Raw genomic sequence first — 24,219 nt, forward strand, 5'->3', positions numbered from 1 at the left:
AGGTACTTGCACCTACTTATACACACCATGTGATGTGACTGAGCCAGCTACAAATATGGCTAGAAAAGCAAGTCAGAGTCCAGGTATCTTTCACTTACCTCACAACTTTCCAATGCTTTTACAGCATCAGCAATGCTGTAAACTGGACATTTAACATACCAATCTGCATGTCTTTGAGGTGTCTGAGCCAACCAGAGTACCCAGGGAAACTCATAAGGAGGAGCACATGCAAGCTCCGTATACACATCAGAAGTCGAGATTAAACATGGGTCTCTTCTAGTGCTGTGAGGCAGCAGTTCCCTGATGTAACAAAGGTGAATGCTGACACTTTTTCTGATACCCTGCAAAATCTGTGCAAAGTAGATTTGTTAAAAGTGCTTTCCTTTATGAAGTTATTGCAATAAATTTTAATAAATGTTTATTACTCTAATTGAACAGATAGGTCATTTTGTCAGGGAAAATGTAACCAAAGATTGATTAGATCAAGTGGTCAAATATTTATTGTTAGGGAATAAGGGCTGCTTGCAATGTTAAGGAAGTGTTTGGTTACATTTAAATGCATTCGAAGACAGAGAATGAAATAAGGAAGATCCAGTTGGCATTAAGAATCAGTTAAATGGAATAGATTGGAGCATTTTCCAGAATGAACATGGTGTGCCACAGTCTCACTAACTTATCCATCCATTAGTAACTAATACCCTTCTGATAAATTAACATAGATTACTGAGAAGGATTTCATGCAATTTTTAATACATGTCAACGTGCTGATTTATGTGATACAGTATCCTATCTTTGGATATGTCATTTTAAAGGTCTGTGCTGGTGGCATGTTAGGCAGCAGGTGATTGATGACTCTTTTATGGTTGTTTGATTTCACCTTCTGTTCACTTCAATGTAAAGGACAAAAGGACAGGATTATAATGGCGGATTAACTTGCAAGATATGTGGTACCTTTGCTGTATAGAATTTAGTTTACATGTTTATCTACAAAATCAGTCATTACATTTTAAACTTGTCTCATTAGAGTTGTTCCAAGGACAGTGAAAAATAACTTTTAGTTGTATATTTATATTCATTGTGTCTATTATGCATATGAATGAGTAACTTCCAATTTGGTAATACAGAATTTGATCAGGTATATGCCATTCTGGGTCAACCTACCATGCAAGTTTAAACAACTTTTAGTCTTTTGACAGTCAGCACAAAGAACTAACTTGATTGGAAATAATGCAGAACAAATCAAATTTTTTCATCTTTTTCTAATGTTGTCCATTTCTGCTTTCTTTAGTGTTTGCTACAACCGGGCTCCCTACTTCCCTACTGCTCTAACATTTGTACTTTCAGCCTTGTGGCACGGTGTGTACCCTGGCTATTACTTCACTTTTGTAACTGCAATCCCCATCACGCTGGCCGCAAGAGTGGTGAGTATCAATCCATGTGCAAAAGATGGTTTGCTACTGCTTGGTATCATTTCTTAAACAACTGAACTGGAAGGCACTCAATGTTTTTTAACTTTCAAAAGTAATTCACAATTTCGTTGTTAACCACTTTTGTTGACCTATTGTGTGCAGACGCTTTCGATTATGTAAAATCACAGAAAATTCACAACAGAGAAGACTCGTGGCAGTAGGAAAGAGCTTTCTAATCTAATCCCAGTGTCATCCATTTAGCCTGGCAGGTCAAATACATATCCAAGTATTGTTTCAATGTGCCTTTCCCATCCTCTGAGACAGTGTGTAAAAGAGCCCGACAAGCCTCTGCATGAACAAAAAATGTTTTATTCAACTATTACCATCCTAATTTTCCTCTCATGGCAATATTGGAGCAACACTGTAGTGCAAATGGTTGAGCTGTTATCTCACAGCTCCAGCGAACCTGTTACATTCCCGACCTCTAGCTTCCTTTGTGTGGAGTTTGCAAGTTTTCCCTGTCACCTCGTGGTTTTCCTCTAGTTTTATGGCTTCCTTCTGTGTTCCAACAAGATATGAGCTAGTGAGTTAATTGGAATTGTAAATTGACTCTTATGTGTAGTTCAATGGTAGCATCTGGAAAGGGAGATGGGGAGGGTTGGTAAGGGATAATAGAAAGGAATGTATAGAGAATTAGTGTTGATGAATGTTTTGTGATCCACACAGAAATCCTCAGAGCTGAAGGATCAATTTCTATGTTGTATCCCTCCGATCTAATTAGTCCTTTCCAGTAATTTTGTGACTAGAGTTATGAGCAGTTGAAGTCCGTGACAGTTACAGCAGTCTCCCAGCTCTCCTGTGCCTCAAGTTCTACAGGCTAGTTTTTTTTAAATCCATTGTTGACTTGTCCTGATATTTTTAATGCTCCGTGTGCATATAGTTCAAAGTCCATCAGTTCTTCCATATCACTCAATAACCTTTCATTTACTAAAACAACATTGTATTGCTATTTTTCTTTGCAGCTGACCAACCCATTCATTCTTCCTGCAGTCCAGATTTCTGTGTTATCAACAAACTTCTTTTTGTATTATGCTTCATTTGTCTAAATGATCAATGTTTATCTTGCCAAGAGGAAGTGTATAGAAGAGAAACGGGGAGCTAATGCAAGGTGGTGTGAATGGGAGATACTGATTACAATTATTAACTTTTTGAATATTTGTTCATCCTGTTTGTTATTAAGCTGCAGGTCACTTGTTATACATAACTGAAAACTGTATGGCTATTTGGCCCAACTGATCCATGCTGGTGTATATATTCCTCGGAGCATCCTTCCATTCCTCTTTGTCTAACCATTCCAGCAGATACTGTTATCCTTGTCTCGATCTTGTTTATCTAGCTCCCCTCAGCACCTTTGTGAGCTGTCTCAAAGTTCTATGTTATAGGTACCTGTGAATAATGACAGAAATCCTTGTTAGGTTTGATAGTGACTCGTACAGTATATTTATGGTCCTTTGTTCTGCTGTCCTCTACAGGTGGAAATATTTTCTTCCTGTCTGTCATATTCAAGCTCTTTCATAATCTTAGACATTAATCAGATGATTTACTAGTCATATTTCTGAGAAAAACAACCTGAACTTATTTGCATTTTATCTAATCAGCAAGACTTCTTAATTCTGATATCATTCTAGTTATCTTGCACCTTTTCTGATGTCTTTATTTCAATGGACTTTGAAAGTAACATTGCAAGTTCTGTTTTTCTATAAATTTTCATTATTCTATTTATGCATTCATGAGTGAGTCAGGATTACTGAAGATCACTGCGGCTTTTCAACATATGCATTTCATTACTTGAATGGGCAGTTTACAACTGATGGTGATGTCAGAACAATTGGAACTGTCGATGGATGCTGGAACATTAAAAATGGAGAAAAAGAAAACTTTTCTCTTATTGTCTAGATACTTGTTCTACTGATGGGAGACATGAAAACATTCATCCATTTGATTGCATCTCCAGCTGTACTGGCTACAACATCACTATCATTTGTAATGAAGTTCTCTCGTGTGAGTTTCCTGTTATTGTCAGTTTGAAGTTAATTAAAGTGAAAACAGCAGTTGCCTTGGTGTTCTGTATGCGGTACCATCTAACACAAATGATGGCGATTTCTTAAGTGTAGTGATTTCCATCTAGACAGATTTACTGATTTATGTAATCTCATGAACTAATTGTTTTCATTTTCATTTCCCAATTACCAAAGAATAGCCCGGCTCTGGAAAAATTCTTTGGATTAAAAGTTAAACTGGTCTTGTAATGAGGAGTGGATTTCATGTTACAAGTGTTATAAATATTTTACAATCTCTGCTTTACCATATTTGCTATTGTTCCAGTATAGAAATTTAAATATGTAGTGCTGGTTTGTGGTAATATGTGACTTGAAGGTCACTCTAATTTTCTGTGCACAGTGGCAATTACCATGCCTACCCTGAAGAAGTTACCAGGTGAGTTTCCAATGAAGTCAGTACTCGGGCAGTGCAATTCACCTCAAGCACCAAATTGGTGAGTGGATTAGCCCAACATATCCCCTCTGGTTAACCAGATTATATTACCAATCCAATATGAAACTCAGCTTTTCTGAATGTAGCCAGCGTCTGGAAGGTTACCCTATCAGCACTGCTTGGTTGCTGATTGATTCCTGCTGGCTGTTGCTTCAGTTGAATAGTTTTGAAAGTTTGATGTTTTTAGAATCCTTCAAAGTTGCTAAAATCTACAGGTATGCTGTTGTGTGATGTTGGGATGGAGGTTGGTGAGTATACTGTAAGTTAGCTGAATGCTTACACCATCAACACCTTATAAGTCAGAAGTAAATTATGGGATAAGGAGTAACAAAATGGAGTTTTAGATATGAGAATGCTGTGCCTTTTGTTATTCCATCACCCAATTTGCCATAGTTTTAGCAGTGTCCTTATAAATAAGGTCATTAAATCAGATGTGTTTCACTCTCAGCTGGTTGTTTTTGCCTCCTTTGATGAACCACCTAGCTGTAAAAGCTAGGGGAACATGTACTGTGAATGTTGCATGCTTGGATGCTGCACACTGGTCAATGTGAGATACTGGTGTAAAGGTTGCAGTTATTCCTGAGCATGCTAGGGAGAGATGGACCTTTCAGTATAGGGATGAGTTCTCATTGAAGAAGATTATGGTGGACAAGATTCATTGAATAGAGCCTGAGACTAGTACTGCTGTTGGCAGGGCATCAGTTTGGAAGTTACAGTTATTGACTCTGATTATATGTCTAAGACCTTTTGAACATGTAATTCTCTCTGTGTCCTATATTTTTCCCACTGTCTTCTGGGGACTTGTCAGGGGAACCTTGTGCTCTGAGTGAAACAGCACACCTACTTTCTTCTCCATCCCCTTAACCAAGGATTTAGCACTTCATATTTATAGCCCATTCATTTTTGTTTAACTATCTTTCTTCAATGAATTGAAAGGCAGAATGAACTCCCAATCTCTATCCAACATCTGTTCCAGGTGAAATCCCTTTAAGACCTGCAGCCTGACTTTAATTGATTCCGGCTATTTATGAATGTGAACCACCTGTTGTGCTTTGCAGCAACTGTCATTGATGTGATTAGTTTTGCCTTCCATACACCACTCAAACAAATCAGCTGACATTAGGAATTTGTGAGGTAAATCCACATTGCAATCCCTGTGTCCATTTTCAGAAATGGTACAATTTTCAGCTCTCAACCTACCACAACAGGTGTCAGTGACTCAGTGGCAAATTGAATTTACTGGCATAACAGTCAAAGAACTCTTTGGCTTCATGGAGCTCATAATACATGGGTTGAATCAGGATGAGAAGATGGTATTTGAGTTACTGACTTGCAAAGGTTTTTGTAAACTGAAGCACGTTACAATGCAAACAGATTCTGATAAATGAGCTGATAATGGAAAGAACTAAAATATATTTTCAGATGTGCCATGCCTATTTTAAGGCTTTTATAATTAAAAGTATCAAAGTCATTTATTGAATATAACCTGTTGCCTTAAGATGTTCAGTGTTATAAAATCTTCTGATCTTAGCTTTAGTTTGAGATGCTGCTGGAAGTTTAGTCACATGATTTGTGTATGTGCTGGTGGAGGTTGGGTGCCTGCAGCTGAATTTCTTTACTCATGATTTCATGTCAGCTATATACAAAAAGCGGGGAAAAAAAGTAAAGCTGCGAGCTTATGAGGGTGGAGCAAAAATCCAAATTGCAGGAAACCAGAGGTGAAAAAAAATTGGATTCTGCAGTTAGTTAACTAGGAGCATTCATAGCTTCAGGCTATGAGCAGTAATACCACTAATTACCAAGATTCCTATAGCCAAGAAAAGTACAATAATAGACAATTAGTGACAGGCATGATTGGATATTGTGCTTATACCTCAGTACAATCAGGCTTCTAGTTATGTGCCATTTTTAATAACCTGCTTGGCTCAATTTTTCTAGAGATTGCATTGCACTGTTTAACATGCACTGGCACCAGGCTGCTTGCCAGCTTAGCACTGTGTGCTAATTGTAGCTTTCAAGAAGCAATAATTGTGCCATTTGTTGCATGGGCACATAAGTGGGAAATCGAAAGCTTGGGAGCCCAGGCAATAAATAAAAACAGCCTGTGCCACTTAAAGCTCACCCTCACTCATTATGCAGTCGCCACATCGTGTCTGAAGCAACAGCTGGCAGTCTTTCCAAAGCCTGAGGCATGGGGAACTATGAAGTATGCACAACACAGTTGAAATCAGTGTGCAAGCTGCATCATATCTCACACACACTTTCCAAGCATTATACTTGAGGCCGTAGTGGGAGAGAGATGTCATGAATCTACTGAATTCCAGAAAAGTAAAAGTTAATAGGTAGATACTCCACTTCCAGTACATAATAAATATTTATGTTGAAGCACAAGAGGAAGGTAGAAAATGTTTACAAAGATAACACCAGGAATGCAAGGAATGTAAACCTGAGTGTTTGTCCCTGTGATTCTATGGCATACATTGAGACCTTCAGTAACACTTTGAACCAATTTGGCATCTCTTTTGTGACTGTGCAACATTTTATGAGGCATTGGCCAAGAACTGTAATCAAATAACTCTGCTTCTTTCAATGCCATGCAAAGAAAAGGGTACAGTACTGGGATATGAAAGGTGAAGAGAGATGCAGGCAGTTGGGATTAGTGGAGATAGGCATTGCAGTCAGCATGGATGAGGAGGGCCAAAAGTCCTGTTCCTGTGCTGTACATTTCTGTGATTCTGTATAGCCAAGCTTGTCACCTTCCATCATATGAGCCACAAGTGATGCTGCCTTTCACATTGGGATCATTATTTTTGAAGAAGGGTATCAATTTCTTGATATAGAAAACTGCTTTGGAAGATTTGTACTGAGCAGTTTTGGTGGTGTTGGTAATGATGTGTCAGTATAGCTTCTTGTTCCTCTTATTAATTGTGTTGCTCAAACTTAAGGTTTCTGAACTCTATGGTTACTCATCAATGTTATCCTGACCTATTGTCTCATCTTGACATTGTCTTAGACCTTAAGACCATATGACCTAGGAGCAGAATTAGGTTATTTGGCCCATCGAGTCTACTTCACCATTCAAACATGGCTGATCGTTTTTTTTCCCCTCCTCAGTCCCACTCCCCGTTCTTTTCCTTGTAACCTTTGATGCCATGGCCAATCAAGAACCTATCAATCTCGGCCTTAAATACACCCAACGACCTGGCCTCCACAGCTGCCTGTGGTAACAAGTTCCACAAATTCACCACTCTCTGGCTAAAGAAGTTTCTCCGCATCTCTATTTTAAATGTCCACTTGTCCTAGACCCCCACCATGGGAAATGTCCTTTCCAAATCTATTCTGTCTAGGCCTTTCAACATTCGAAGGGTTTCAATGAGATCACCCTCATCCTTCTAAATTCCAATGAGCATAGGCACAGAGCTATCAAATGTTCCTCATATGATAATCTTGAATCATCCTTGTGAACCTCCTCTGAACCCTCTCCAATGCCAGCACTTTTCTTAGATAAGGAGCCCAGAACTGTTCACAATACTCAAGGCGAGGCATCACCAGTGCCTTATAAAGCCTCAGCATCACATCCCTGTTCGTATATTCTAGACCAGGGTTTCTCAACCGGAGTTTAGCAAGTCGTCACTAGGCATTCCACAAGAGATCATGAAATGTTTGTTTTCTCATTTATTTATTATGCTGTGTTTTTTAAAAATATTTTATTATCCTCTATTCCATTGTGTCTAGACAGTGGCAAAAACCTTACAAATGCAGCAATGGCTCCAGCAAAACTGAAAAGAGAATTAACTACCAGTCACAGCATATGACACGTAAAAGTGCTGATTATTTTAAAAAGCTATTGGAATCCGAAAACAAACAGTAAAGCTTTTAATTAAAATCAATTTACAACCTTTATTTAAATTAAATTTACCGAGCCTACTTTTAGAAAAATTAAATTTCATTTTGGCTTAAGCCAATTATTCTGTGCTGATTATTTAACAGAAATTTATTACGTTTGCCTTTTGACTTTTTAAAATTTATGAAAGGGAAAGAAAGGTTAGTTTCAAGAAAGGTAAACTAAGCTTTACATGTTTCTTTTTTCGAGAAAAGTTGGCTAAAAATTTATTCTGTACTCAAAAGAGCACTGACAATTAGTTTTAGATTATTGTGTTTACAACTTACTGATCATGTTAATGAACCATGAGCTGTAGATATAATACTTTTAATGCAGGGGTTCTCTGAGACCTGAAAATTATTTCAAGGGTTCCTGCAGGGTAAAAAGGTTGACAAAGGAAGTTCTAGACCTCTTGAGATGAAAGCTAACATTGCATTTTCCTTTCTCACCACCAACTAAACCTGCAAGTTAACATCTATTCTCTGAGGACTCTCCCAAGTCCCTTTGTATGTCAGATTTTTGGATTTTCTCCCCATTTAGAAAATAGTCTACACATTTATTTCTTCTACCAAAGTGCATGACCATACATTTTCCAACATTTTATTTCATTTGCCACTTTCTTGCCCGTTTTCCTAATCTAAGTCCTTCTGCATCTTCCCCGTTTCCTCAATGCTACATGCCCTTCCATCAATCTTTGTATCATCTGCAAACTTGACAACAAAGCCATCTATTCCATCATCTAAATCATTTGTATACAGCATAAAAAGAAGCAGTCCAACACCGACCCCTGCAGAACACCACTAGTTACTGACAGCCAACCAGAAAGTGATCCTTTTATTTCCGATAACTGCATTCCACCAATGAGCCAATGCTCTAACCATGCCAGTAACTTTCCTGTAATATCATGGGCTCTTATCCTGTAAGTCTCAAGGGTGATGCCTTGTCAAAGGCCTTCTGAAAATCCAAATATACAACATCCACTGCATCTCCATTATCTATCCTGCTTGTAATCTCCTCAATGAATTCCATCTGGTTCAGCAGGCAAGACTTTCCCTTAAGGAAACTATGCTGACTTGGTCCTATCTTGTCCTGTGTCGCCAAGTACTCTATAACCTCCTGCTTAACAATTGACTCCAACATCTTCCCAGCCACTGAAGTCAGGCTAACCGATCTATAATTTCCTTTCTGCTGCCCCCCCCCCCCCTTTTCCTTTCTAGAAATTTTCAGGTTTGTTAAACCATGAGAGTTGTGCACATCGTTGGACCACATTTTCCCATTTGTTATGGCATGCTATTATTCCAAGAGTATTGATGCATTTTCTCACAAAATGCTGGAGAAATTCAGCAGGCCAGGCCCAAAACCTTGATTGTTTACCCTTTTCCATAGATGCTGCTTGGCCTGCTGAGTTCCTCCAGCATTTTGTGTGTGTTGCTTGAAATTCCAGCATCTGTCAATTTCCTCTTGTTTCTGACACATTCTCTGACTATTTTGATATCATTCCTCTTCTAGATTTGCTGAATGATGCATTTGTCAATGCTGCTTGACATAAAAATAATGTCTCATTAAAGATTTGAATAATGCTGTAGTGAGTGTAGTGATACAAGGATTGGAAAAGTGAAATAATATTGCCTCAAACACATTACCTGAATATCATCATTAAGTGGATGTTTGAATTACTTGGCAAGTTTCTTTTGGCCAGGCTACTACTTACACAATGAAAGCAAAGAAATGTGATGTGATATAATCTTGGAAGAGTAGTTGTATTGACCAACTCTTTTGATAAATTGCTGCACCTTGGGAGGGTTGGCCTTTTCATATCCTTTTAAAGCTCTGAGGTTCTCTGACAGGTATAATCACAGGCTTGCATGTAGAAGTGAAAGATTATCTTTGGCTGCCCAGGAGTTTGGAGTAGTTTTCTTATCCTTTGAGATCAACCAGCACGAAGTATACTGGTCCACAGAATACCATCTCTTTCACATTAAGGATTTGTTTCAGAGAGTGGCCACTTTTCTTAATGACTTGGTTCAACTCTTCAGGGAAGTTTGTCTGCCAACACAATATCTGCACTTGTTGGCTTCTCACAAGACGAATGTTCTGCAGCTTTGTGTTATTCAAAAGTCCAAACCAGGCACACTTGACTTTGGATGTATTGGCACTGTTAGAAAGCCAGTTATTTCCTCACTTGCAAGTCCTGCTTTTACATACATACTTCTTCCTAGCTCATTGTCAAACTTAAGTGTACATGCCACTTATTATAATTGGAGACCTCATTCTCTTTCCTCATCCACTTAGCCCAGGCACTTTCAGTAGGATGACATGGCTTGCTTTCCCTTTTAAGGGCTAGAGCTCTAAGTGCCATGGTTATGTGAGTTGCGTTGTTCACAATGGTCACATGCACCCTTTCTGTCATAAGGAAGCTTTGTCTTATGAAAGTGTACTGACCATTTTGTACTAGAATTGTGATTGAAACCATGATGCTGCATCTACCACAATGTTTAACCCTTCTTTGACAGTGAAAGAATTTTGAGGCACTGTTTTGTGTTATGGGCATTGGGACATAACATGTTCCTGGTAAGTAAGTTTTGAAGCAGTTGTGTTATTTTGAATTTTGTTCTCAGGGTCTTGTTTTTCTACTGCCATGTAGATGAGAAGCAACTTCAGGCATTACTTCCTTTCTTCTAAGAAAATGAAAGTTGTGTATGACATTATCACTTGGACTTCAACTCAAATGGCCCTATGCTATATTGTTACACCATTTCTTCTACTGGCGACAGAGCCCACCATCAAATTCTACAAGTAAGTGAACTGGCTGGCTGATTTTTTTGGCTTTGTCTACAAATTTTAAAAAGCATTGGATCTAAATGAAAGACATAACTGCAAATATTTTGTTAAGGTGAGATTTATTTCCTCTTCTCTCTATTAGAAGTGCAGAGAATTTATTATTTGGTGGACTAGATAGTGCAGCTTTTTTTTTGGAGCTTTGTGGGAAACTGAACCACATACATCTGGAAAATATCAGATTCTATCCTGGTATGTGAAGATCTCAACCAAAGCATTGATGGATGCGTTGTGATTGAAACAAGTGTATCGGGACAAAGAAGCTGAAATTTGTTTCTGTTTTGCCTGGATGGTTGACCTTTATCAAGTTCATCAATGTATTTTGAGGGGGAGATTAGGAGCAGTTTTAGTTAATGAGTCATCTATGATAACTTTTGTCATTTGAAGAAAAAATTTGTGCACTGATGCTCCCAGGCTTAGGTTGCAAGAGGGGTGTAGTCCCAGCACTGACAAGGTGAACAGAGAAAAGCCATTTTCAAAGTTTAGGGAATGCAAGACTACAGGATCAGCACTCAAAATGCTGGACCTCAGTGTGTCAAGCAGTGTCTACAGCGTCTGGTAATGAGCAATTGTTGTTTTTGGTTGAGACCCTTCATCAGGACTAGAAAGGAAGAGGGGAGATGGCCAGTATAAAGAGGTGGAGGAAGGGTAGATCAAGGGTGATTGATGGATTTAGGTAAGTGGGGATTAATAGGCAGGTGAGTGAGGGAAGGTTGAGAATGATATAAGAAGGTGTGGTTGATAGATGTAAGTGACAGAGGGTTGAACAAGTAGAATCTGATAGGAGAGGACATATAATAAAGTAATTGAAGAACAAAGGAAGAAACACAGGTAGTGGATAGCTCGAGAGGGTAGAGGAGGGGAAAGATTTGGGGCCAATGGGATAAGGGAAAAGGAGACAGAATGGTGAGGTTACTGGAGGCTAAAGAGTTTGACATTCATGCTGTCAGGTTGGAGGCTACCATGGCAGATTATGAAATGCTGTTACTCTATCCTGTGTCTAGCCTACACATAGCTGTAGAGGAGGCCATGGACAGTTATGTCTATGTGGAGATGAGAAATGGAATTAAAATTTTTTGACTACTTAGAGATCCTAGATGGCACGTAAATGAAGTTAAAGTGCTCAAGAAAATGTTCCTCCAATCTGCACCGGACATCACCAATGGATGTAGGTTTTCTCAACCAGGTTTCTGTGGGCAGGTCACTAGGGTTCGTCAAGAGATTGTGATTAAAACAAAAATAAACAGTTTTGACTGGTGAGGGACCCTTTCTCTGAATCTTTGCTCAGCCTAAGAACTTGACTTTGAGAGAAGGGAAGAACTTTGTGAGCTGCACTCTGGTCATGCATTCAAGATGAGATTTACTGGACAAGTTCTGGATTTCTTTGAAATCAGACTATCCTATCTTTCATAGGAAAGCAATAAACATTTTGCTGCAGTTTTCAATGTCAGCAATTTTTTTTTGTTTAACAAGCCATTTTTTCGTTTAACGAGCAAGGATAGAAATGATTTCATTTCAGTTGATGGTGAAATCCAAAGTTTGACCCAGAAATGAGGAATTTATTATGTTTGCCTTTTGAGTTCTTAAAATTTATGAAAGGGAGGGAATGAGATTAATTTCAAGGAAGGTAAGCTTAAAATTCATTCTCAACACAAAAGAGCATTGACAATTATTTTTTGGTTATTATATCTACAACTTACTGATCACTCTAATGTAACTTTAGCTGTAGGTATAAGCAGGGTTTTTAAGCAGGGTCTCCCTGATACCTGAAAATTATTTCAAGGGTTCCTCCATGGCAAAAAGGTGAAGAAAGGCTGGACTAGAGGATGGAGACTAAAACAAAAAATCATAATGCTCAGTACAGAAGGGGATTTCAAAAGCAGTCTACACACCAGGCGTAGTAGATATCGAAAATGTTCAAATAGATACGATGTCAGTTTAATTCTTATTTTTTTACATTTGTGTTAAAGCTTTTTGAAAACCAGAGTTATTAATGGAACTGGATCAAAGAGTACATGAAGTTGGATTAGGAAAGACTTTAGGGAGACATTTGAGTAAACAAATGATTTTCTGCATGTAAGCTCTTGAAACTAAACATGCTGTTGTCCACATTCACATAATTATTTTTGAGCTCTGCTATGGCCTCTCTACATTCTTGCTCAAATGTGCCTCTGTTTAGTGGTACCTCCATTTTCATTGCCTCATCATTGCTGGCAAATGCTTCAGTTGCAAAAGCCCCAACATTTATTGCATCAGCCTTAAACATCTCAATCTCTCCAAAGGTAATTCATCTTTTAAGACACTTCTCAAAACCTACTTTGTTCACTTATCTCCATGTCACATTAAGCAATCAGAAATCAAATTTTATTTGTTTAAGTGCTTGTGTAAAAGCTGGGGTCATTTTGCTATGTTAACATAGAACAGTATAGCATAGGGCAAGCCCTTTGGCCTACATTGTTGAGCCGAACTCCCTGACCATATCTATCCCTTTGTATATTCATCTGCCTACCTAAGAGTATCTTAAATGTTCCAGCTGTCCACTTCATCACCATCCCACTACCTCCCCCCCCCCCCCCCCACCAGCTGTCCAGGTTAGGTCCCCAGCACTCTGTGTTCAAAAAAAAACAACAAACAAACTTGCTTGATCCACAAACAAGAGAAAACCTGCAGATGCTGGAAATCTAAGCAACACACACAAAATGCTGGAGGAACTCAGAAGGCCAGGGAAAAGCAGTCGACATTATGGGAAAAGCAGTCGACATTTCAGGCCCTGTTGAGTTTCTCCAGCACTTTGTATTTATTGCCTTGAAGTGCTCCTTTGTACTTACCCTCATGTCTTCTGGTATTAGATATATTAACTCTGGGGTAAAAGATACTGGCTGTCTACTCTGTCTATGCCTCAAGGAACTTGATAAACTTCTCAGTCTCTGCTAGGCTACAGAAAACATCTGCAGCTTTTCCACTCTCTCCTCATGGTACATTTCTTCCAAACCAAGCAGAATCCTGGCAAACCACCTCTGCACCCTCTCCAAAGCCTCCTTGTCCTTCTGATAATGAGGTGACCAGAATTGAACACAATACTGTAAATGAGGCCTAACCAAGTTTTACAAAGCTGTAAGATAGCCTTTTGAACATAATGCCTCAACACATGAAGGCAGTTTTACCATATGGTGCCTTTAGCACCCAGTCAACCTGTGTGGCCACATACCTGGACCTCAAGTTCCCTCTGTTCATCAACATTGTTAAAGATCCTTCTACTAACTGCATATTCTCCCTTTATGTTGGATTTCCCAAAGTGCACCACCTTGTACGTGCCCGGATTAAGCTTCACCTGCCACTTCTCTGACTATATCGGCAACTGATATCCCGCAATATCATTTGACAAACTTCTATGTAATCCACAATGCCACTGATCTTTGTGTTGTCTGCAAACTTAATAAATTGATAGCAAACTTTAAATTATGTGTCAGGACAGCTACCTGTACAAATTAGATTCTGTGATATTCTTTTATGAGCAAAGGAAAGGTAAACTTGCTCATGAATCATAAGATTTAGAAAGAAGCATATAAGAATATAAGAAATGGCAGCAGGCCAGAAATACCGTGCCATTTATTGGGATCGTGGCTGATCTGGCATGGATCTGAAAAGGTGGGTAGGTAAAGCCGATCAGCTCCACCTATTGTTTCCTGGGCCAGAGAATTCCACAGATTCACTATTCTCTGGGAAAAACAGTTTCTCCTCAACTGTTCTAAATCTATCCCCTGAATCTTGAGGCTATGTCCGTAGTTCTTACTTACCAGTGGAAACAACTTTCCTGCCTCTATCTTATCTATTGTTTTAAAATTTTTTAAAATATAAGATCCCTTTCATTCTTCTGATTTTCAGTGAGTGTGGTCCCAAGCAACTCAGTCTCTCCTTATAAACTAACACCTTCTGTCTGCAGAATCATACTAGTGATCCTCCTCTGCACTGCCTCCAAAGTTAAAATCTTGTTCCTCAAGTAAGGAAGCTACATCTGCATGCAGTGTTCCAGGTGTGGCCTCCTCACCAATGCCCTGTACAGTTGCAGCATAACCTCCCTGCTCTTAAATTCAGGCCCTCCAGCAATGAAGGCCAGCATTCCATCTGCCTTCCTGATGACCTGTTGTACCTGCAGAACAACCTTTTGCAATTCATGCACAAGCATTTCCAAGTCCATCTGCACAATAGCATGCTGCACCCTTTCACCATTTAAATAATAACCTGTTCTGCTATTCAACTAACTGATGTAAACAGAACACAGTAAGTTCTGGTTCAGTTTACATCTGCTAGATGCAACCATTCCTTTGGATCAAAGGGGAAATTGATTACCATTCAATGCTTCCTGACAACTAAGACATTAACATAGAAAACAAAAGGTACAGGGAGATGTAAATAGACTGCCATGACTATGAGGGACACTTTATAAGATTGTGTTATATTCATCCACATTCCCTTTGTTTTTTTGGCAATTATTTTAAAATTGCTTCCTTTCCAAGCAAATACTTTGATTTTACAGGATTCTGTTAAATGTCCTCTGTATTCCCTGATCAAAGGAGAAATAAATTGTTTTTAATAGGTATTTGATTGAAGAGGGAGAATAAAAGTTGTCCTTGCTGCCTTGGGCAAAATTTTTCTCCAAACTGGCATTAATTAAGATAGATATACATTTGCCTCATTGTAAATATGGCACTGTGTGAGCAATTTGGTCTATGTTTTTCACATTACAAAAGTGACAATGTTTTATAACAAAGCACTTAGTGACTTCCTGGGGGTTTCACAATACAAAATATGCAAATATCTCTTCTTGGTATTTGCAATCCTCCTTCCTTTTTTCCTCTCTTCTGTCCTCCCTCAGAGAAGTTCCTTAAAGGAAATCACCACCACCCACTCAGATAATTTAACTTGGATGGGATATAAATAGTTTTGAAGAAATAGTCCAAAGAACATAGCAAGTGAGCAAAGTTTTTGACTTTTCAGAACTCTCATAGGAGTACTTTGCGGCTTGGACAAGTGGGAGGACAATTGAAGTCATTTAATCTGCTCAGACAATAACAACCTAGCACTATTAATAAAATGTCCAAGACTCTCCCAGAAGACTAGTAAAATAAATTTGACAGCAATCCAAGTAGGGCAACAAGTGACCATTATGTTGACCAAGGAGTTTGATCAAAGACCATTATGTTGATCAAGGATTGCAGAAGGAAAGAGAGTTGATTGGGTGGAAAGATTTATTAGAGGGAAAATTCCCAAGTTTAAGGTCCTGGCATTCAAAAGTCTGGTGTCCCTGTTGGAGCAATTAAATTTGGGGATAATCACAAAGTCAGAACAGAGGGGCTGCAGGTACCATGAAGTATTCAAGGAATAGACAAGAATATAGAGGTAGGAGGGGCTAAAATGGGAAATCAAAGAAGAATATTTGTTTAAATTGAGTTTTTGTTTAACTGCATGCCAGTATGATTCATTAAGTATTGTTGTGGTAAATGAGTGTGAGTTAGGACTCAGGTGGCACAGCTATGGATATTCCTGAATTACAGAGGACAGAAATGGATCGGCTGGTGGCACATTGACATCAGCGCTGGACTCCGGAGAGAACGATCCCGAGTTCGAATCCAGTTGGGCCGCTCCCGGTTACACTTTCCAACTGTGCAGCTCACAACTCGGCATTGTAAAAAAAACACCGCTGTGACCACTCACAGAATCTTTCCTCCAAGCCAACCACTTTGAAAAAAATGGCCACTGAGGCTCTGGCAGAGTATGGCACACAAAAAAAAAGAAAGGAAGAAATGGAAGAGGCCCAGAATGTGTTTGAATAATTGGATCTTAATATAGTAACTGCATTGGTGAGGATTTTAATAATAAACAAGCTGAGGTGGGAGTTAAATTGAACATTTTTGAAAATGTGTAATCTTGGTGATGGTGAGTATGTGTGGTCTGCAGCTTCAAAGTTTAGTGTTGTGCATAATGGAGGATAGAGTTATTGAGCAGGGAGTAGGCAAGTACGTTTGTACTAATAAGATAGAACCAAGTGGTAATAGTTAATAGTAATATTTAAACAAATATTCCTTTGTATCAACAAAGGAAATGTTGATACAAGCAAAACCAGTCCTCCAACTACTTCTATTGAATATATTATGCTTACAGCAGTGATTACTTTTAAAATCTCAAGGACAAAAAATAAAATACAGTAGTTGTGATGTTATGTAGCAGGCAGCTACTTAGCACAAATGGTCTGGAAATTAAAAGCGGCATTTACGCCAACAACGATTGGTTCCTCAATGTGTACATATGACTTGATATAGAAACTCAAGAGACTGCAGATACTGGAATCAGGAGCAAAAATCAAACTGACTCAGTAGGTCAGGCAACAAAATGGACAGTTGATGTTCCAGATCAAGACACCTTCATCAGGATTTTGATATATTTGTTTAGTATTGGGACCATTAGGCATTCTGGGAGAGTTGGCCAAATGCCCATGAACATAAGAAGCCGTATCAAGGCAGTTGAGACAAAGAGCAGTGTTATACAAGAGATTTTGCAGATGCGGGAAATGTTGGGTAACACACACAGCGCAGGAGGAACTCACCATGTCAAGCAGCATCTATGGAGGGAAATGAGCAGTCGACATTTCAGGCTGAGACCCTTTATCAGGACTGGAAAGAAAGAGGGCAAAAGCCAATAAAAATGTGAAGAGAGCAGGAGGTAATAGGTGAGTCCAATTCTGAGGGTGAAGGTAGGTGGATGAGGGAGAAGGGATAAATGGAAATGATGTGAGAAGTTGGGAGGTGATAGGTGGAAGATCCAAAGGGAGGAATCTGATAAGAAAGGACAGTAGACTATAGAATAAAAGGAAGAAGGTTAGGAAGGTGATGAGCAGATCATGGGGGCTGGAGAAGGGAATAGTGAGAGGGCTACTGGAATGAGGGACAACGAAGTGGAGCAGGGGTACACAGAAGGGACTGGTTACTAGAAGTTCGATCAATATTAATGCCGTCAGTTTAGAGACTACCAAGATGAAATATGAGATGTCGTTCCTTCAATCTGCATCCAACCTCAGTGTGACTGTCAAGGAGGCCATGGACGATATGGTGTGGGGATGGGGATTGAAACGGATGGCCACTGGGAAATCCTGGCCGTTGTTGCAGACAATGCAAATATCAAGAAGAGATATTTGCATATTTTGCATTGTGAGGTGACCCCAGGAAGTCACTAAGTGCTTTGTTATAAGCGCTGGTGTTTGATGAAGTGGTCCCTCAACCTGTGTTAGCTCTCTCCAAAGGCTGCGTCTAGAGCACTGGATGCAGTAAGTAACAATGACAAGTTCACAGGTGAAGTGCTTCCTCACCCAGAAGGCCTGTTTGGGGCCCTGAATGATGGTCATGGAGGAGGTCTAGGGACAGGTGAAACAGGTAGCACAGTTTCAAGGATAAGTACCTGGAAGGTGATCGGTTGGGAGGGAAGGGCAGACAAGGGAGTCTCAGAGAGAGCAGTTCCTACAGAAAGTGGACGGGGAGGGGATGATGTTGGGATCCCATTACAAATGGGGGACTTTGCAGAGAATTATGTGTTAGATGCAGATGGTTGTGAGGTGTTGAGTGGGTACAAGGGACTGTTCCACATACAGAATCTGGGAGGAACCAAAATAAGTTGGTGAAGATGAGTACCCATCCTTCCAGACAGAGGAGGGTGGTGGTGCAGAGAAACTGATTAGGTGTGTTGTCAAGAAAGAAACAGAGCTTTAAGGCTTTCTGATGAGGGGTGGAAGTGTACAGGAATTGTATATCTTTGGTGAAAATAAGGCAGTCAGGGCCAGGAAAGTGAAAGTTGTTGAAGTGCCATATACCTGCTTTTTTAATTTCAAAGTACACTTATTATCAAAATATGTATGCAGTATACAAGGGGTGATTGATAAGCTTGTGGCCTATGATAGAAGGAGATGAGTTATACAGCTTTCATTACATGCACATGCAGTTCAACTCTTTGAGTGATTATGCAGAAAGTTTGAAGTTAATAACTCATCTCCTTCTACCTTAGGCCACGAACTTATCGATCACCCCTGATGAGTTATTAGCTTCAAACTTTCTGCATAATCACTCAGAGTTGATCTGCATGTGCGTGTGAAGAGAACTGTATATCTCATCTCCTTCAACCTTAGGCAACAAACTTATCAATTACCCCTGCTATGGACACTTCCTGGAGGTGCAAGATCTGTATGCTCTTTGACCACTGAACTAAGTGTGTAAATGTAGGAAAGGACTATGCTGAAAAATAAAATGTGCTAGGTTTTCTAAAATTGACTCCTTCTACCTTTGGCCACGAGCATATCAATCACCCCTCGTACAACCTTAAGATTCATCTTCCTAAAGAAATCCTGGAACCCGTTCAAAGAAAAACATCACCCTCCCACACCCCCCACACACACACAAAAAACAAATCATGCAAATGGTAAAAAAAAAGAGTGTAAAACTCAGAATATTTAAAAAAAGCCCACGAAGTCATCGAATGAGTCCAAGCATATTCAGTTCAGTTCAATCTAGCACTGTATCATACATTATCTGTAGGCCACCTCGATCAAAGTGGCACAAAATAGCAACAAGAAAAGGAACGACCAGAAACACATGATAACAGAGTGCAATCCACAAAATACATCGATTAAACCTTGCCCAAGACCCAGGACTCCAGCACCATTCTCTGACAGCATTGAGGGAGAGAGAGACCATTCAAACACACGGACTGTCCTCCAGGAGCTGCTGTGAGAGGGAGAGTGAGATCATCATATGCAAACACCTTCCTCTAACAGGAGTGAGTGAGAGGCTCTAGATAACGTTATCACATGCAAATTATCTAATCATTCAATCACGTGGCAACAGCTGAGTGCATAGAAGCATACAAACATGTCCAAGTGGTTTGTTTTTCAGAATGGGGAAAAAATGTGATCTGTGACTTTGTGGAATGATTATTGGTGCTAGACTGGGTAGTTTGAACATCTCAGAAACTGCCAAGCTCCTGGGATTTTCTTGCACAACAGTCTCTGGAATGGCATGAAAAGGAAACAAAAATCATTAATTGGTGGTTCTGTGTGTGAAAGTGCCTTATTGAGAGAGGTTAGAGGAGAATGGATAGATTGGTTCAAGCTGACTGGAAGGCAGCAGTATCTCAAAAAACCATGTGTTGCAACAGTGCAGAAGAGCATTTCTGAATGCACAGCACGTAGAATCTTGAAGTGAATGGGCTACAGTAACAGAAGACCACACTGGGTTCTACTCCTGTCAGCTAAGAAAAGGAAACTGGGTCTACAGTGGGCACAGGCTCACCAAAACTGGTTGTAGATGGTAGGGTCAGAATTTGGTGTGAACAACATGAATCCTTAGATCCATCCTGCCTTGTGACAGCAATACCAGATGGTGGTAGTGTAACTGGTGTGGGGAATGATTTTTGGCACATAGTAGGCTCCTTAATATCAATTCAGCACCGTTTGAATGCCACAGCCTACATAGGTATGTTGCTGACCATGTTCATCCCATAATGGCCATAGTCTACCCATCTTCTAATGGCTACTTCCAGCAAGATAATGTGCCATGTCACATGTCATCTCAAGCTGGTTCCATGACCATGACTGAGTTCAGTTCATTCCAATGGTCTCCACAGTCACCAATTCCTGATCCAACAGAGTACCTTTGGGATATGGTGGAACAGGAGATTCACGGCATGACTGTGAAACCAATAAATCTGCAGCAACTGCGCAATGCTATCATGTCAACATCACCCATCATCTTTAAAGAATGTTTTCCAGCACCTTGTTGAATCCATGCCACAAAGAAATCAGGCTGTTCTGGTGGCAAAGGGGAGTCCTATCCTGAACAAGAAAGATGAATCTAATAAAGTGACCACTTAGTGTAAGTGAGCAGTCATTCAGAAGGTCAGGAGCAGGCCTACAGGGCAGTTAAGTTTTAGACGTTGAGTAGGGTGTAAGCAGTATAGCATAAAAGGCCTATGAGATTGGAGGCTGTAGATAGCATATCTCCAGAGCTGATAAGGTCTGTGATGGTGTGGGAGACAATGGCCTGATTCTTCTCCGTGGGGTTCTGGTTCAGGAGTAAGAAAGAGGAGTGTCCAAGAGCTGCTGGCTGGCCTCAGCAAGGGAGAGCTGTGTTAATTGGATTCAATTCAACTATTTGAGAGGTACACCAAACTCTAAAGCTGTGCCACATTAACAATAGATAACGATAGGTGTGAAATGTACATTGTGTCAGAACAGTTTTCAGTGGAGGGAAACAATGAATGAATTGGCATAATATGAGAATAATAGCCAGACCTATATATGCTGCCTGTTGGTCAGTTGTTATGTTCACTCCTTCTATGCTGGATGATTCTCATGCTTCTTGTATTTTGGTTTTATTGGAAGAAAATTTATTTTTGTAGTTTTTGATGTGGCTTAATACAATTGTGAGATATGGGAAAAGTAGTGATCCAAGTTGATTTCCAACTTAGTTTAGAAAACTGCCAGCCAAATACAATTGTTTTCTGTATATGACTCAATGTTAAATATTTAGTACTGGCTGACCTTCAAGTTTACTAGCTAAAATTGTTGGCATTTGAAGTGAAAAGCTAAGCCCAGAATTTGATTTCAGCCTAGCCAGATGTAATCAGTTCCAGTTTGGATTATTCTTGGGCAGATGTGAGTATCTCCTCATACCAGCTACCAAATTTAAATTGCTGAATTTGAAGTACTAATTAAAAATAAACTTAAATATAGACATTGATATATGCTCAACATTTTTAAATTTTATTTGTGCATTGCCTTTAATTTGAAATCTGTTGAAATACATTGTCTGTCCTGCTCTACTGAAGGTGATGGTAGGTAATCCCATACATGCAAAAAGAACTTTGACATCTCACCCTTTTACCCACAGACTTGCCCAGATAATGAGCATAAAATGCAGCTGTAGTCTGTCTTTGCTTGAGTGCTGGTTGTGAATTTTCCATTAGGAGTGAGGTGGGGGTTAGTTCAAGCTCAGGTTTGTCATTTAATCATACACACGTATACCATCAAACAAGACAATGCTTCTCCAGCCAAACACAGTATGTATAACTCAGACACATACAACATAAAGTAATATTACCACAAATAAATTAACAAATAATTAGGTGCATATATGATACAAGTTAAATAGCATAAACAGTATAATGGAACTGGAGTTTCATATGTGATGAGACCTGGGTGGTGACAGGGAGTTCAGTAGTCTCACAGGCAGGGGAAAGAAGCTGTTTCCTATCCTAACAGTCTTTGTCCTAATGCTACAGTACCTCCTGCCTGATGGTAGAGGATCAAAGAGATTGTTGGGCAGAGGGGATGGATCATTGACAATGCTAAGGATGCTAGGTATGGAGTGCTCCTGATAAATATCTCTAATGGGTGGAAGAGGGAACCCAATGACCCTCTCAGCAGTCTTCACAATCCTTTGTAAGGACTTCCCATACCAGACAGAGATGCAACTAGTCAGGACTCTTGACAGTCCTGTAAAAATTGGTTAATGTGGGAGGAGGGGAGCCTTACTCACTTCAATCTCCTTAGGAATTGGAGATGCTGTTGTAATTTATTGATCAAGGAGAGGTTGCTGAGGGACTAGGTAAGATAATTGTTTATGATTTAAGAAAGAAGTCCCAAGTAGTCAATATTTTTCACCCTCAGTGATTTGGGGCATCACCTTTTTGCTTGTGACAAAGATATACTCACTCAAGCAAAGGTCATTTGAACTTAATGCCTTCTCAGTTGGTGGTTTTGTTGTATCCTGGTTACAAGTGTAAAGGTGAACAATAAACTTATTTCCAAATTCATATAGAAATAATTTCATTTCAAATGTTCATAAATATCACTAAGAAGAATCATTGCAACCACTAAAATAGCAAGATTGTTATGGTGTGTGCCATCTGGGTGATGTGACTGTAACTTTTTTGTGTCTCTGTTCATTTTGAAGGTCAATGTATTTCCATTTTCACATTCTGTGTGCCCTTGTGCTCCCAGTTCTGACAATCAGGAAGTGGAAGGTTGTTGAAAAAATAGCGAAAACTGATCCATCCTCCTCGAATGCCAACTCTTCTCTCGCAGCCTCCATTTGCCAGCCGTCCAAGAAGAAGCAATAGGAATGAAGTACGATGGAAGTATGAAATGCAAAGAAAAAACTTTTGAGGGAGGAAAACAAAAAGATTAATTTTTCTCTATCTGAGCAATGTTAAGCACGAAGGTGCCCTGGTGCCATTGTGAAATGAGCAGTTTGTATGAAGGTTGTATATGTGCACGAGTGTTTGTTTACTGTATTGAACAACCCATTGCTACTGACCTTTCCTGACCTGTGCCATTGAGTCATTGGGGTGACTGTGGAACGCAGGTATTGCTGATATTTGCCAGCTTGTTGAGTTTTGTTTTCTGAAAATGTTACCTTTGTCCTATGATTTTTTGGACACCTTCATTGTGGATGCAGCATATCTATACAATGACCTCAGCAGATGAAGTAATTGTTGAGTAATACTGGACCTACTGTTTTAAAAAAAAGCTTGTACTGTCATTATGAAACCTGTCATTTTACATTGTTATTTGAAGTTGATCTTCCTTTATTTTTTGCCCCACCATGTAACAGCAATATGCCTCCTTAATCTTGGCAAACAGGAAAACCCTTACTCATAAGTTCTAATATATTGATTTATAATCTAATATCTTCCTAGCCGCAAGGCTGTTAATAATTGGTTTTGTTTCATCACAGTTTTGAAGGAAGGACCATTTGTTCTAAAGGTGGTAGGCCCCTCATCTTCTAGAGTGGAGTTTCTTAATTGAATCACCACTACTCCCATCTTTTATTTCAGCTGGATGAAAAATGAGAATGTCAAAATTAAAAGTTCAGTCATATTTCAGTACACTTACAGCTCTGGATTGCTTCACTGAGGTATACCAACTAAGTGATTACAGTGATTGAGATCTGGGCTAATAGCTCCACAGATTGCACTAAGTATAATTTTACCAAACTTGCAATAATCGAATGCTCTGTTTTATTATACAATATTTGATAAAAATCAAAACTGCTTGAGAGACAGCTTTATCTAATCATAAAAAATTGGATGTTGTCAATGCTTGCTTATATATATTGTATATGTGTATATATGCTGTATTTATACATATACAGTATAGAAAATTAAAATAGATATATTAAAGCTATTTATTTATTTTATTTGGAGTATTGCTTATTGCATCTACAATATGTTTGTCTTTTGCAATGAAGGGGTCTTTTGTGTGAGTGTGCAGCATTGCAGAATTGGCTTCAATGGTCTACTTATCGGTATAATTTCATCAAAAGTGGAATCACTGCCATGAGGCGTTACTGAAGCAAATTATGCAGAAAATTTCAAGGGAAAAGCCGGAGGAAAACATGAGGGAGTGAAGGTTTTTTTATTAATTGATAGGAAGTGGGCCTCCATGATGAATCAAAGTTTATTAACTACATTCAGGAGCAAAAAGATAACATG

At 39.3% G+C, this 24,219-nt stretch overlaps 1 protein-coding gene across 6 annotated transcripts in view; it reads left to right on the forward strand.

The window, feature by feature from the left end:
• The window catches only part of mboat1 (membrane bound O-acyltransferase domain containing 1), a 132,922-nt gene extending 108,998 nt beyond the window's left edge, over positions 1-23,924 (forward strand). For 5 of the 6 annotated variants that reach the window (XM_059945461.1, XM_059945462.1, XM_059945466.1 and 2 more), the window contains 3 exons: positions 1,289-1,421; positions 10,490-10,641; positions 22,680-23,924. In XM_059945461.1, coding sequence (XP_059801444.1) covers positions 1,289-1,421; positions 10,490-10,641; positions 22,680-22,845 — 451 coding nt within the window. In that variant the 3' untranslated portion in view covers positions 22,846-23,924. The remainder of the gene's footprint in view (positions 1-1,288; positions 1,422-10,489; positions 10,642-22,679) is intronic. The other variant, XM_059945464.1, reaches the window with a different exon arrangement.
• Positions 23,925-24,219: the final 295 nt, after the last annotated feature.

This window comes from Hypanus sabinus, chromosome 20 (assembly GCF_030144855.1).
Source record: "Hypanus sabinus isolate sHypSab1 chromosome 20, sHypSab1.hap1, whole genome shotgun sequence".
In the NCBI taxonomy this organism is placed as follows: Eukaryota; Metazoa; Chordata; class Chondrichthyes; order Myliobatiformes; family Dasyatidae; genus Hypanus; species Hypanus sabinus.